The sequence below is a fragment of the Copadichromis virginalis genome, linkage group LG3, assembly GCF_057382275.1.
Source record: "Copadichromis virginalis isolate Kocher_CV1m ecotype Utaka linkage group LG3, C_Virginalis_male_GT1.1, whole genome shotgun sequence".
Taxonomy (NCBI): domain Eukaryota; kingdom Metazoa; phylum Chordata; class Actinopteri; order Cichliformes; family Cichlidae; genus Copadichromis; species Copadichromis virginalis.
Window position 1 is genome coordinate 24,396,389 of NC_140620.1, and position 16,526 is coordinate 24,412,914.

The window sequence follows — 16,526 nt, forward strand, 5'->3', positions numbered from 1 at the left end:
GCAAATCATTTGTAAAGACTGAATAGAGAAGTGGACCGAGGCAGCTGCCTTGGGGTAGACCACAGTTCATTTCACAGCCCTCCGAGAAATAATCATTATAATAAACCGTTTGCCTTCTTCCAGACAAATAACTTTCCATCCAGCACAAAGCAGCTGGTGAAAATCCATAACATTTTAGTTTATCTATCAAAAGATCATGATTTATCAAATCAAATGCAGCACTAAAATCCAAAAATACCACCCGAGCCAGATTCCCATTATCTAGATATTTATACCAGTTATCTGTCATGTGAATAAGAGCTGAACTGGTGGAATAACCAGGTTTGTAGGCATGTTGAAACTGAGTGAGTAACTGATTTTCTGTTAGGTAATGTTGAATTTGTTCATAGACAATCCTCTCCATAATTTTACTTAGAACGGGGAGTAGACTAATAGGTCTGCTATTGACACCATTAAAAATGTCATTCTTGTTTTTAGGAATGGGAATTATTTTTGATTCTTTCCACTGCAATGGAAATAAGCTGCATGCCAAAGATCTATTAAATATGTGACATATAGGAAGGGACACAAACTTGGCTGCAACTTTGAGCAGTTTACTGTCTATGTTATCAGAGCCAGAGGATGTATCGTCAGGAAGTGATATCAATAAGCACTCTACCATCTCCACATTCACTGCCTCAAACTTAAATTGGCATTGCTTATTATTCATGATAACATCCTGTATAAGACACTGTGATAAGGTGGGATCGCCTCTGCTCATATTAGATTTTAAATTTGTTATTTTATTGCTGTAATAATTCACAAAATAATTGGCTATGTCCTTGGCTTTATTTATAAACGTACCACCCGTGTAGATGTGAGACACCACCGGAGCAAGATCTCTACCCATCATATTATTTAAAACTTTCCACACCTTTTTGCTGTCCTTATTGGCCTCCTTGAGCTTGAGTTGATAATATTCTTTCTTCTTGCGCCTATTCAATTTAGTTACTTGATTTCTTAACTCGCGATATCTTGCCCACTCTTGTGGCCTGACAGACTTATGTGCTTTTGCTATATCCCTTTCTGACATTGCAGCCTTAAGTTCATTATCTAACAAAGGTGCGTAGTTCTTTTTAACAGTAAATCTTTTTAAGGGGGCATGTTTGTCAGCCAGGTAGCAAAAGTTTTCAATAAACATAAATAATGCCATATCAGGGTCACTCTCGAGGCAGATGTCAGTCCAGTGAATTTCTTTTACGTCATTAATATACTTATTTGCATTGAAATTTTTGTATGATCTATGAAAAATCATCTTTTGTGCAGTTTTCTGTGGTTTCATTTTCTTGGTCAAACCTACAAGATTATGGTCACTATAACCAACTGGAATAGAAACAATATTAGAGCAATGCTCAGGAACATTTGTATATATATGATCAATACATGATGATGACCTATGACCTCCTGCGTTGACCGTGACCCGGGTGGGAATGGTGATCATCTGAGACAGGCAACAAGCCGACGCTGATGAACGTATCTTTTTCCTTAAAGGACAAGAAGGAGCTGACCAATTGAGATTAAAGTCTCCTAATAAGAACATGTCTTTGTTTTCCTCAGTTACTCTTTCCAGCATTTTACAGATTCGTTCTACATACAACATATTACTACTTGGGGGTCTGTAGCAGCAACCTGCTAATACAGGCCTGCCATAGAGCGGGTGTAACTGAACCCACACAATTTCCAGGTCGTCAAACATTAAGTCCATACGTAGTTTGCTTGCCATATTATCATTAATGTATAGGGCTACGCCCCCTCCAAATCTGTTTCTGTCCTTCCTATACAACTTATAGCCGTTTATTTCAAATTCATTATTCTCAAAGGCAGCATCTAAATGTGTCTCGGAAATAGCCAGCACACTTATCGTATTTGTTGACAACAGTGACTGAATTTCCTGAATCTTATATTTAAGGCTACAAATACTGACTTGAGCCACTGAAAAATCTTTACTGGAGAATCCGGGAATAAGTATAGGATCAGACATTTGCAGACCGATCGATCACAACAGCTAAAAATGGCAACATTGCTGAAGTCTAAATATTAATTCCGGCGTTCTGTGACCTCGGTTTAACAATTAATTTGTCATATTTCAGGACGGCAATATCACCTCTGTCTCTGGCCGCTCTCAGCTGTGGTAACAGTTCTTTCCTCTTCTTCCTGATGGACTCTGAAAAATCCGATGTAAAGATTGGTACCTTTCAGTTTTTTCGGCAGATGAGAAAATGAATTGTTTATCTTTAAATCTTTGTAGTCTGACCACAATCTGCCTGGCTCGTCCATTTTCCTTGTATGGACCGACTCTGTGAGCGCGTTCAATTTGAATGCTGTCACTATCCAGGCCCAGCTTGTTCTTCAGCATATGTCGGACTTTCTCCTCTGATCTTTCCCACGTTTCTGCTTTTTCATCTATTAATCAATCCAACACAATGTTGTTCCTTCTCGATTGATTTTCTAAATAGTCCATCTTGGTTGTTAATTCTCTGTGTTCCTCGCGTATGCTGCTGACCGCCGATTCAAACTCTTTTAGTTTGCTTTTAATGCGCCTCTCTTCAGTTTGCAGCTCGGTGACAACCCCATCAGTGAATTGCAGGCTGGATTTAACATCCTGTACATCCCTTAGAATGCTGTCCAACCTTTTGTTAGTTCCATCCATGATTAATTGGACAAATGTCTTAAAGTTATCTTGCTGTTGGTGAATCAGATCTTTGTAAAACTCCCGTTGCTGTTCCTGTTGTGGTCTGGGTGGTTTTCCACAGCATCGGCTCCTCCCCACTGGGTGGAGTCTTTGCTGTTGATGGCAATCATACCAGCAGTATTTATGACCGGTGCACTCAACTGGTCTTCACCAGATTATCTGCCAACTTTAGTCAGTTCTCAGCCTCACGTCTGTTCCTTGGTGACTCATCGTGTGTATTAACCTTATTTCCTCTGTTTTCTCGTCAGCCTCTGAAACCCACTTACCAAGCTCTCCTGGATACAAGTTTGCAGCCGCCGGTAATCTCTCCCCATTTTGGAACTGCCAGTCTCTCCTGCCTGCCTCCCTGCATTGCATGCAGCACCCACCTGGACCTCTCCTGCCTCCCCCCTCCACGCAACCCCCACCTGCAAGCTTGTAAGTGTATTATCCTCAGATTCACTCGCAGCCCTCTGTGGGATTCCCCTGACTGCTCTCTCCTCTGTTTCAGTGCCCTGGCCCGCCACAGTTTCCCCTGCCCAGTACCTGCACCCAGTTATCCCTGCCATCTAGTTATAGTCACAGTATTTTCTCTCGCCTCAGACATCTAGTTTATGTTCCTTAATTCTAGTCTGCAATTTCTGTTAGCCTCTGAGCATTGTAAATAAAGTCTCTTTTCGTTACACCACACCTCTGGCCTCTGGGTTTGAAACTGCACTTGAGTCCATCCCATTTCCACGGGCCACTGTGCCATGACAGTTCCAGCATAGCGTTCAGCGTGCTAACACTGACATAGCTGTCATCCTCTGCCGGTAGCGCCTTGACGGCCTTCGGGGGCATATCGACCAGATCGTTTTGCCCCCCCACCCGTGAAGATCGCTTCGTGTACAATGGTGTTCACAAAAACGTATACGTGAATCAAATTATACATGATACGGTGCGATGTTCTTTCTTTCCACGCTCACCGCTTGTTGAGAAAAGAATGTGATGTGTCTAGGTATGTAGGGCCAGTCCATATCTAGCGACCTAGTCCGATGTGACTATGTGTGAACGAGGAATACAGAGTTCATCACGCAACGTCAAAGGTATGTGCCTTTTTCAGCTGTGCGCCACGTTATTGTTTACATGAGATGAATTGCAGAATAGCAGATAGAGACAAAATACTGTTAATCTGACTATCTGCAGGTTTTACAGGCTTACACATACACACACGCAGTTACTGTCCCTCCATTTAGAAAGGCAGAGGCGTCACGGTGTAATTATTTTACTGTAGTTGTTTTTTTTTTTCCTATGCAATAATATTCAACACTGCTACATTTTCAAAAAATGCCTCTCTGTGCAAAATGGGTTCAAAAACATGAACAACTGTGGGATACTGTTTGTCCGTGATTTAGACAGGGGGAACAAATCGTGGCAGGATCAGCCTGATATTATTTGTATCCCGCTGTAACTTTACTGTATAAAGAGCTAACATCTCCAAAATGTCAGGAGTAGTTAGTCATTACAACAAGTGTTTGTGAACTAAAAATCAAGAATGTGGGATACTGTTTGTCCGTGATTTGAACAGCCCAGCGCTGCTCTCGACACAGGGAAAGGAAGGGAAAAGCAGTTATGCAGGGGAGACCTACCTCGACACTTGTGCAGGTGAAGCCAAAGGGAAGATATGCTTCACCTTATTTTCTAGTCTTTGGCTTGGAATGAAGTTGGTTTGAAAACATATTCAGCAATGCTTCATCTTGCGTTTCTGTAGGCGCCCCGCAGTGTCCAAGCCTTTTTGTTTCCCCCCCCCCCCTTTTCCCCCCCTGCCATGGCTCTGCGCCCCCCCTAAGGGGCAGGCCCCACACTTTGGGAAGGTCTGCACTAGGCATTGAGGCAATTTAAATAAACAAAAAAACAAACAACTAATATATTCAAATAACACAAGAACACTAATAGAACACTAATCATCTCACAGGCAGCAACTCAAAAACAGAGATTCAAAAGCCACCAGCACAAAGGCAGAGGCAGGAGGGACAACCTACACAGTCTGTTCAAACCAAGGACTCCTCCACGACTGAAGAATCCTCAGCTTTTTGTACTCCCAGTGTAACAGCAGTCTGGCGAGGAAGGAGCGGCTAGCAGGTCCCGCGGGCATGTGGTGTGGAGGTTAGCCGGATAACTCGAAGCCAGTCAGTTAAATTAAACAACAGACCTTTATTCCTTGTAGCAACATAAGACCATACAAGCCAGGTCTCCACGGCTCTACACTGTCTGTACATACATGTGCAGGGATCGGTAGTCGCCGGCGCCAGGCCGTTACAATGGTGAGGTCTATCCTGAGAACAGAACACGAGCAGCATGTAATGGCTGCCACGCTATACTCACACACACCCCTAGGAGACTCCCCCTCAGTGGTGCTGTAACACAATAAGGGTTGTTACACCAGATAAAAGCAGGCAGCCACATCATTGGTCCACTGCGTCCGAGGATGCAGCAGCAGCCAATGGTGTGTGTGGACTGGCACACTCCAACCTGCATGAAGTTTGGCGGGCATAGGTCCCTGGCCAGCCAATCACCTGTGATTCCTGGCATACTTGATTTTCCATACAGGAAGGCGGACCGACATGAGACCAGGGGTCGCAACACATGGCTGACTGATGTTCTAGAGCTGAAACAACACCCTACCCGGAAGTGGCTGATGCCTCACTTCTTTGGAGTGATTCAATATTTGTTTTCGTTTGTTCAGTTCACTTCAGATATAAAATACATAACTGTTTTGCTACAAATTTAGCTGGACATCATAAAGGACACTGAGGTGCTTTTCTTCTGTTCACCATAACAGAAATGTGAGTAGTTCTCCAAACCATTATGGCACAGAGAAGTTCAGACACAGGCTGTATCCCAATTCAGGGTCTGCAGCCTTAAAGTACGCAGCCTCAACGGTCCTCAAGGGCCGCGTACTCAAAGACCGCTAAGGCCAGAAGTGCGAGGCTTGTGAAACGGGACGGTCTAGCCTCCGTCGCACTGCCCAGGTCGCCTAGCAACCATGATAGCTGGAAACGTGTGGTTGACAGAAATGAAGGAGAACATATTTTGTTCATTTGTTTGTTTCTACACAAGCTTTGTGTGATTTAATAAGTATCTGAGGCTGAGACCACAGGACTGCTGGGGCGGCAGCATCTCTGCTGGGGACAGGAAGAGACTGAACAGGGTGATCCGAAGGGCCAGCTCTGTTCTAGGATGCCCTCTGGACCCAGTGGAGGTGGTGAGTGACAGGAGAATGGCGGCTAAGCTGTCATCCCTGTTGGACAACGTCTCCCACCCCATGCAGCAGACTGTGACAGCACTGAGCAGCTCCTTCAGTGGGAGACTGCGGCACCCACGGTGTGGGACGGAGAGATTTCGCAGGTCTTTCCTCCCCACTGCTGTCAGACTCCACAACAAAGACTTTAACTGAACAAACACACACATCCACACATGTGCAATAACACTAAGTGCAATAATCTTTTCTGGCATCGTTGTATTTTTACTCAGTTGTATATAGTATTTGTATTCTATTTTTATCTTATTGTATATTTTTATTCTATTTTATTCTACTGTATATAGTATATTATTTTATTCTATTCTGTACAGCTGTGTACTGTATTTATTCTTATTGTATTCTAATTTTTGCGTCATAACTTTTGCACTGTCCACTTCCTGCTGTGACAAAACAAATTTCCCACGTGTGGGACTAATAAAGGTTATCTTATCTTATCTTATCTTAAAACATGATTGTTGGGCTTCATTTCTGTACTGAACAGTCATTTAAGATTAGCTAGTAAATAACAGTTAGTTAATGTTGTTCATGAGACTAAAGTCAGTGTAAATATGATATGGCCAATATTATAGTTATTATATTAAGATAAAAGTGGATAGGATTTGCTGAGGTTTTATTGGATCCAGAGCTTTGTTCCCATCAAAGTTTCAGATACCTGCAAGACTACAAACTTTCTTTTTTCAGCAGTAGGACAACAGTTAAACAAACAGAACAGGTCCCAATGATCCATCAGTCATCAGACATTATTCATTCATACATATGACTCAGAGAAAAGCGGTATGTGCGCACTTTAATTTAGTTTATTTTTTTTGGGAGGGGGATATTTAGCATTTTATTTGATTGTTTTAAGTACATTTATTTGCAGCTGCTATGTGTCAAATATAACAATTTGTGCACTGTTTACCCTGGTGTGGTCCTTCCTTATTGATGTTTATACCTTGGCTTCCTGCTGATTGGGACTTTTCTTGCTAATAAACCTTCAGTAGGGTTACACATCAGTACAGCTTAAATGGGCTCGCTTCTGATTTAATTATTTCCAGTTTTTCCACAAGGTGACGCTATAGTACATGTTTAACATATGTTTTGCTGGTTGCTACAAGGCCACATAATGTAAAATTGGGGGGGGGGGGTTGTTTGTTTGTTTTTTGTTTCTAGTTTGAACATTAATATGAGTAAATCAGACTCTCAGGTTTACTGTTACGGATGATTTCGTTTTCTTTTTCTTTTTTTTTTTGAAGGCTTAAACAGTTGGAGTCCTGCTGTTTAGCCAGAGCCTTACTTTTGCATTATTGATATTATATTTTAAGACATCAACCTCAAACATGATTCAAACCTTTTCTTTTTAACTTTTGTTTAAGAAAATTAAAGAAAGCAGGAATGCCAAAAAAACCATAAACATCTTAAATTATTTTAATAATGTAGTAAGATTAAGGCAACCTGATCTCCTAATAGAAACAATTGTTGATTGCTATACTGAGAGAAGACACCAAGAGTGTAGTAAGATTGAAGGAATTTAAACCACTCGAAGTTAGAGAAAGAACCTTTGTGTGGTTATATCGCAATTTCTACTTTGATACGGTAAGTCACTGAAGAGCAGGCGGTTGTTGCTTCCCTAGTGACATCATTACTCACAGATGCTCAACAATGTTCCTACTACAGCCACAAACTACCAGACCACGTTTGCCTGGAAGCTTGTAATTCAAAATGAAGGATTTTAGTGGCCATTAAAATATGTTCATAATTTCCAAATAGAAATAAAAATCATGACACAGTGCTCTCCTGTACAAGCTGCCTTTTTTTTGGTTAAGCGTATCAGTATTGGTACTGGCATCAACAATACTGCCTCTGTATTTTCTTGGTATCAGATCAATACTAAAATCTGTAGTATCACACAGCACTGTTTTTGTGTCTCTTGGCTGACTAAAACATATATGTCTTATAGCAGCCACTATAACTAGGACTTTACACTTTTAATCTGGAGGGCTAAGAAATCTGACCTGTTATCTGCACTTTACTGACATCTAGCTAACATTTAACACTGACATTTACTGACATAAATACAATAAAAATACAATATATAAACACATACTGATATGTACTAAAAAGTACATACTTTTAGAAGCATATATAACCCTATGTTCATACATATCCATTAAGATTGGAAGACTGGGTATAAGAATATTGCATGTTTGAACTGAAAATTAGTTATTTCCAGGTTATACACACACAACTGGGGTCTTTAATCATTCTTCACTTACTGTGTGTGTGTGATAGAGAGTGAAGATGTGAGATGCTGTGTTTGCTCCAGTAATACGTGGCAGTGACAGAGTTCCTCTGCTTGTGTTTCCAAGAACAGAAAAAGAAACCTGGTGCTGGAGCGACTGGGAACAGGATGTTCTAAAATAAATAAATATTTGTGTATACACATCTGTTGTAAATAGTAGCATCCTCAAGGTCATTTATTTTACAAGTTTTACTCTCTGGTTCAATTTATTTAAATGATTTCCAAATGTGTCATAGGTTACACATATTCTGCTGAACCTAATCTGTGTTCACAACCTAAATGCAAAGACATGTTTATTTTTGATAATGCAAGGTAAGGAGTTGCTTTTCACTGTAGATAAATCTACTCTAAGAGATTATATTTTAATGGGAGTAATCGTCAGATGTTATTTCTAAAAATCAACTTTAACCAACACGGTAAATTAAACCTCGAAACAATTAAATGAACTTTTTCAAATCATTCCGCCAAAGATCATCTGCAGTTTTGAGGGTAACTGTTTACTATAATGCTGTTTGGCACTGTTGCTGCATCCTGCTACACTGTCCAACAGACACCCTCATATCAAATACTGGATATGCAAATATGGGTGGAGAAGTTTTTGTGGGTAGGGTGACACAGGGTAGTCAGAAAAGCTGTCAAGTACAGTTTATGCAACACGGGGACCTTAAACACATGAAAGTCATGACTGTGACGTCTGTTATTATAAGCATTGGCTACAAACATATTGTGTGTAATTCACAGAGGAGAGAAATACACAATACTTGCTCATAGTTTGTTTTTGATGTGCACTGTTATCAGAGTGGTTTTCTGGTTGATTGCAATAATAAGCCAGACTAGCGAAAGACAGGGTAGAAATAGAAAAGAGGGAGAAAACATTTAAGAGAATGGAGTTGGAGGAAAAGGTCAAAGATAAAGTAAACAGACATGCAGGGTGTCTAACTGCTGCTTTTTTAACAAAGAGTTTGAATAATAAAGCCTCTTTGTGGATGGTAGGGCTGGTGCTGGGTCATGTCTCATATTCAAACACAAATCTATCACATTTCTTTACTGATAAATCCTTGAATAAACATGAACATTATAAACTGAAATTTGCTTGTGCTGGAGAAAAATCATGTGATCTTCCGGCAGTTCATTGACACAGGATAAGGGCGTTTATGTGCCAGTAAAAGCCCCGGTTCATTTTTCATGCTAAATTTATATTTGCTTTTCTTTCTTTGTGTGTTATGAGTATGTATGACCTCTTTCGTTGTCCCCCCCCCGTGAACAGGCATATCTAAGACCAGCAGTCTTCAGCTCCCCACACAGGATCTGCAGACTGAGACCAAGAAAGAAGAACAGAAGGTAACATTGCAAACGTTTTTTTTCTTTTCATTAAAATGAATGTTCTCACCACTGGTTCGTAAACCCAATGCAAATGAAACCCCCTTTAGGTCTTTATCAGAGGTTAAGGCTCTGTGATGAAGGCGCTTACTGTGCCTCTGCTTGTGTGCACCATGATGGCTCTTGCCCAAGTTTCTTGTGAGTATTTAAAGGCAAATGTGTAGATATTTTTAGATTTTACATACAAAACGTGATTGAAGAATAGCAGATTTTAGATGTTTCAATCAGTCAGACTTTTTTAAGTGTTAATTGTTCATGAGCATTTTATCTTTGTGGTACTGAATTTATGATACTGTGTTAACTCTCTTGTTTATTTCTTGTCTGTGGCTGAAGCTGTCCCTGCAACTGTTCCAGTTTATAGTAATATACCCTTGACAGATGCTCCTCCTGTACCAGGTGAATGTAAGATGGTTATTTTAGGATGAATATCTCGATGATCCAACTGTAAAAAATTAGAACAGCACATGCTCTACATTAGTAACTGCAACCAAAAACATTTTCAGCCCATGCAGATGCAGACATTTGGTGAATGAAACCATTTACAACAGATGCAATATAACAATATTTATTTATTTTAGTTTTTTTCCGTAAAAGCCAAAAAATGAAGAGTGACAACAGATTAACTATTCACTGGCAGCTCAATATCAACATTTCTTGTCCATTTGTCCTCAGAGGACCCTTTTGGTGGCTGGGTTCCATCTTGCCCTGATGGATGGAGTATGCACAGTCAACAGTGCCTCCTCTTTGTTCCAAGATACATGACCTGGGCTGAGGCTCAAGTAACAAAGATATTGATTATTACACTAAGTATACTATGAAAGCTTGGAGTACATTAATGATGTAAAATTTCTTGGTCACTTAATTCTGTCTGTTTGTCTGCGCTGTAGAGAAACTGTCAGTCTCGTGGAGGACAGCTTGCATCTGTGTATAGTGCCAGTCAAGCTAACGAGATTCAAAAGGAGGTGCAACGTGCTGGACGTGGCTATGGACAGTTTTGGGTTGGAGGCCATAATACTCCAGCGGTAAATAGCATGGTGTCTAGCAGTTTATGGAACAATTGCATTTTTAATTAATATGAATTAGCAATTTTTTTTTTTAAATTTTGCTTTAACAGAATCCTTCCTGGTCCTGGAGTGATTATATGGGCGTGTCTGCTTTTGCTGAGTTTTGCAGAGGACAGGAAGCTAAACATAAGCACCACTGTTTGCAGATAACTTTTGGTGGTAAGTCTACCCCCCAACCACCATCAAAAAAAAGAAAAAAAACTGCTAGATTCAAGAAGTTTATTGTCATATACACTGCAAAACACAAGTGGTGATGCAGAGCAATGAAATTCTTACTTTGCAGGTTCCCTTCACACAACTAAATATTCAACTAACTAAAATAAAGAGTAAACTTAACTCTGAGAGTAGAACATAGCACAGAAGATAATAAAGTAAAACAAGGGCTTTGTAGCTTATCTGTGGGTGTAGACGGAATTTAGCATAAAGTGCAAGTAGTTGCAACACTGTCACAGTGGTAATATTTACAGAGTATGCAATATTAACATGTTTATATTGTATGAAGTTGTATTGTATTGATTGTACAATACAAAATAGCAATTTTTCAGGTCAAAGATAATCAACAACAACTAGTTAGTGATTCAGTAGACTGCTGGCCTGTGGATAGAAGCTGTTCTTTAGTCGGGTTGTCGTTGCTTTCACACTCCTGTAGCGTCTGCCAGTTGGCAGGAGTGTGAACAGTGTGTTGTGGGCGTGTGTGTGGTCCTTGATGATGTTGTGTGCCCTTTTCCTGACCCGACTGTTGTAAATGTCCTGTAGTGGTGGGAGGAGCACTCTACTGATGAAGTGTGCCTTTTTAATGACACGCTGGAAAGCCTTCCTGTTGTTGTAGTATCCTTCCAGCTTCAGTCTGTACTGCCTCTTGGTTTCCATGATGTATCTACGCAGATCATGTCTGGCCTTTTTGTTTCTATCTGCATCACTAGAGGCGAATGCAGCGGAGCGTGCATGTAGCATGGCATGGCATGTACCTCACAGTTCAACCGTGGCTTCTGGTTTGGATACGTTTTGTAGCATGACAATATTGTCAATGCATGTGCTGATGTAACTGGTGAACACTGTTACATATTCCTCTGAATCCACAGAACTGTCCTCTGCTTTTAACTGTGTACACATGCATCAATGATGATATAGCCAAATGTAATTAATTAAAATAAGTTGACAAATATTGTATTTAGTTGTGTCTTAGCAACTAGCTACACTCATTTTTTTGCTAAAAATTGTCCCCTCATTTCAGAAAGTTTTTGTTACATTTTATAAATTTTGATGAAAGAGGATCGTTGAGTCATAGTGTCACTGTTTGAGACCAATTCCTGTTTTGTTTTTTGTGTGTTTCTTGCAGAAGGAAAGGCAGGATGCTTGGATGACAAGAAGTGTGAGACTAAGCTCCCATCTATCTGTGGTAGCCTTATCATGTGATCTCATCACTAATGCAAACCTACACTTCATCAGTAAAAACACTGACGTGTTTTTCAGCTATTGAGTCTTTCTTGGTATTTCTGTTCTGTTGCTACAGCATAAGGGATCAAACGACACATACAATAAACTGCAGAAGGATTTTATGTTTGGAAAGGCTTTAAAAATAAAAGAATGCTTTCACATTTATTTTGGAAAGTGGACTGTATTTCATATTCTTATGTAAATTAAAACACTAAAGCATTGAAAGAAACTGGTGGTCTGTTGCTCCATGTTACAGCTATAGTTCTACTATAGTCAAAGCACAACATGAAGTAAGTAATTTTTAGTGTACACCTATACAGCTGGGATAGGCTCCAGCGCCCCCTGCGACCCTGAAAATGATAAATGGCCTGTATTTGTATAGTTCCCTAAGGACCCCAAAGCGCTTTACACAACCAGTCACCCACACATTCACACACTGTTGATGGCAAGCTACATTGTAGCCACAGCTGCCCTGGGGCGCACTGACAGAGGCGAGGCTGCCGGGCACTCGCGCCACTGAGCCCTCTGACCACCACCAGTAGGCAACGGGTGAAGTGTCTTGCCCAAGGACACAATAACGAGACTGTCCGAGCTGGGGCTGGAACTGAACAACGAGGTGCTAACCCTGTTGAGCACCACAGTGAGCCTCCTTCACCTTCCTCAATGTCTGAGATAATGAGAAGTAGGGGTGGGTTTTCATAATCGATTTATCGATTAAAATCGATTCTTGCTTGGATAACGTGATATCAATTCATTAAAATCCTGAATCGATTTTTTAATATATATTTATTTTGCCCGAAATGCCAGAGTCTCAGGTTAAACCTCACAAAATTTCTTTCTCTCCCGACAGCACGGACACGGACACGAGCTGAAAGCCGACAGCTCGCTGATTCTGAAGTTTCGGCGGGTCCGCGCTTTGTCTTTACGCCTTTTTTGCCCTGATTCTGAAGCTGCAGGTTTTATCACTCTCCAAACAATATTGAGTAAACCACTCATCATGTGATAAAATCACACTACATGCACAGCTCTCTCTCTCTCAGTATGCTTCAAGAACAGTTTCCCGTCTAAAAATCTTTTTTCTGCATTATTTGCTTGCTTGTTACGCACAACTCTACCATTCTTACAGCGCTGTCGGCCATTGTTTTTTTTTTCCTTTGACTTACTTCCGAAAAGAAAACCTCATTTCTGCCGTTCAATAGGCTACTGAACAAATGTAAAATTTTTTAAATTATGCAAAATTGCAAAACGCTGTGTCTCTAATAAAACCGCTGTAACTTTGCTCTGCTTCACTTCAGCAGCATCAAGTGATGTTCATATGTTTATTAATGGTTTTCTTTTGTTTTTGATGCACTGCAGAATATTTGAATGAATATTTCAGGTGATATAGATGTAGAAAAACACATTTTATCAGTTAGTACTGAAAAACTATACTCAGACTTTCTCGCTAAACACTTTCACCTCTGTTGTAAATGTGTTTCATTATTATGGAGATTCTGATTACACATGAGCTTTGAGTGGCACAGACTGAGACTAACTATTGCAGTTTTGTTGTGTTTTGGGTTTGTTTTGTTTGTTTTTTTGCAGAAGAAAAGAGAGAATGCTTGGATACCATGGACTGTGAAACTGGAAACCTTATCATATGATCCTGCAATAATTCTCTAACTCATTAGTAAGAAGCACAATGTCTTCATTACCTTTTCTTTCTCTGTATGTCTGCATTTTTGCTATGATGCAAGCAATCAAGCATCACATGCAATAAATTGGAACTGGGTTTTCTCTTTAAAATTCTGCCTGATAAAAAAAAGAAAGCTTTCTGCAAAGCTTTATATTGTATATTGAGCTGTAGTTCATTTCCGCATGCAAATTAAAACTATTAGCATTGTAATAAATTTGTCTGTTGTGTGATACATCTTCAGTTCTATTACATTCATAGTCCACCGCAGAGTAAGTAATACATTTGGACAACACTTTAGAATAATATCAATCTATTAAGCATTAGAATAGAATAGAATAGAATAGAATAGAATAGAATTCTACTTTATTGTCACTGCACATGTCACAAGTACAGGCAACGGAATGCAGTTTGCATCCATCCAAAAAGAGCTTTAGCCATGATATAGATATATTACAAAAATATATATCAGCAATAACATAGATATATAGATATATTCCAGAAATGGGTCTATTATAGGAATGAGGGTACACAATATGGGTCTATTATGGGTATGTTGCAATGTACATGGTATGAAGGTAGGTTATGAATATGATATAACAATAAGTATGTACAGGCTGTAGTGAGTGTGTAAGCTATGTACAGGTTATGAACAGGATATAATTAACAAAACTATACAGAAATCTGAACTATGCAAGTCATAAACAGTTGTAGAATTATAATTATTGGTTGTACAGAATGATTGTCTATACAGCATTTACAGTAGTGCAGTTTAGATCAGTGGGGTTATATAAAGTGCTAGTATGGTTCAGTCTATGTTATTATTGTGTGTATGAAAGTGCAGTTGTCCATTTGCTTGTTTTTTCCACTGTCTGTGTGTTCAGTTGTAGGTGGTTGTGGGTGTGTGTATGTTCAATCCATGAAAAAGTTTAATGTGGGTCAGTCCATGTTATTATTGTGTGTCTGAGGGTACAGTTGTCCATTGTGTGTGTGTGAGTAGGTGGTTGTGGGTGTGTGTATGTTCAATCCATGAAAAAGTTTAATGTGGGTCAGTCCATGTTATTATTGTGTGTCTGAGGGTACAGTTGTCCATTGTGTGTGTGTGAGTAGGTGGTTGTGGGTGTGTGTATGTTCAGTCCATGAGTTTAACGTGGGTCAGATGTCAGGAGGCAGAGTTCAGGAGTCTGACAGCTGTGGGGAAGAAGCTGTTCCGGTACCTGGTGGTCTTAGTCCGGAGGCTCCTGTAGCGCCTCCCAGAGGGCAGGAGGGTGAAGAGTCCATGTGATGGGTGACTGGGGTCTTTGATGATTTTCCCAGCCCTTTTCAGACACCGCTTCCTGTAGATGTCATTTATGGCAGGAAGTGGTGCTCCGGCGATGCACTGGGCAGTTTTCACGACCCTCTGCAACGCCTTCGGGTCCGAGGCAGAGCAGTTCCCGTACCAGACTGTTATACAGTTGGTCAGGATGCTCTCGATGGTGCAGCGATAGAAGTTCACCAGGATGTCTGAGGACAGGTGGTTCTTCCTCAGAGTCCTCAGGAAGAAGAGGCGCTGGTGAGCCTTCTTGACCAGCTTGGAGCAGTTGGTCGTCCAGGTGAGATCCTCGAAGATGTGGACTCCCAGGAACTTGAAGCTGCTCACACGCTCCACAGCCGTCCCCTTAATGTGGATGGGTGGATGTGGGTCAGCATTCCTCCTGTAGTCCACAATGAGCTCGTTGGTCTTCTCGGTGTTGAGCAGCAGGTTGTTTGTGTCGCACCACTCAGCCAGACGATCCACCTCCTCCCTGTAGGCGGCCTCATCGTTGTCACTGATGAGGCCAATTACCGTGGTGTCTGCAAACTTAATGATGGTGTTGGAACCATCAGCAGGTCTGCAGTCGTGAGTGAAGAGGGAGTAGAGGAAAGGGCTCATCACACAGCCTTGTGGTACACCGGTGTTCATGGTGATGGTGGATGAGCAGTAGTTGTCCAGCCGGACATGTTGGGGCAGGTTCATCAGGAAGTACACTAACCATTTACACACGAGGGAACTGATGCCCAGGTCTGTCAGTTTCCTGATGAGTTGTGAGGAGAGGGTTGTATTGAATGCTGAACTGAAGTCTATAAACAGCATTCTGGCATAGGTGTTGTTATTGTTCAGGTGTGAGAGGACAGAGTGCAGTGCGATGGAGACTGCATCCTCTGTGCTCCTGTTCTGACAGTATGCAAACTGGTGGGGGTCCAGGGTGGGGGGAAGACAGGATTTGAAGTGTGCTAGGACCAGCCACTCAAAGCACTTTGTAATGATGGGGGTGAGGGCTACTGGGCGGTAGTTATTGAGGCAAGATGGGTTGGAGTTTTGGGGTATCAGGACGATGGAGGTGGATTTAAAGCAGGCCAGATTTGCGACATTTAATGCATATCTGTGTAGTTAGTGTGTAGTGTAGTCAATAGTTTAGTTGTGTGTGTCAGAACAATGAGGCGACTGATAAATGTTACAGGTGTTACAGGAGTGATACATCTCCTGTTGTCAGGCCTGCAGGTATCAGGCTGTTGTTCTTTATCTCATAGTGGACAGAAATTATTTTTTGGAGTTGCACAAATAATTTGTGTGGCATCAAATTTGATGCAGAACAGCTGATACTCATAATACAAGTCAGAGCTTTATATATATATAAAAAAGAAAGTTGTTTTTCAAA

At 40.9% G+C, this 16,526-nt stretch overlaps 1 protein-coding gene across 2 annotated transcripts; it reads left to right on the plus strand.

Annotated features, from left to right (window-relative positions):
• Positions 1-9,405: 9,405 nt before the first annotated feature.
• LOC146713576 (type-2 ice-structuring protein-like) lies at positions 9,406-12,208 on the plus strand. 2 transcript variants are annotated; one of them, XM_085452680.1, is made up of 8 exons: positions 9,406-9,454; positions 9,560-9,633; positions 9,723-9,810; positions 10,006-10,068; positions 10,345-10,451; positions 10,560-10,694; positions 10,787-10,895; positions 12,076-12,208. In XM_085452680.1, the coding sequence occupies exons 3-8, from the start codon at positions 9,750-9,752 to the stop codon at positions 12,150-12,152; spliced, it is 552 nt and encodes a 183-aa protein (XP_085308806.1). In that variant the 5' UTR covers positions 9,406-9,454; positions 9,560-9,633; positions 9,723-9,749; the 3' UTR covers positions 12,153-12,208. The 2 variants fall into 2 exon arrangements, with proteins under 2 accessions (XP_085308806.1, XP_085308807.1); XM_085452681.1 differs by having other exon boundaries at positions 9,439-9,466.
• Positions 12,209-16,526: the final 4,318 nt, after the last annotated feature.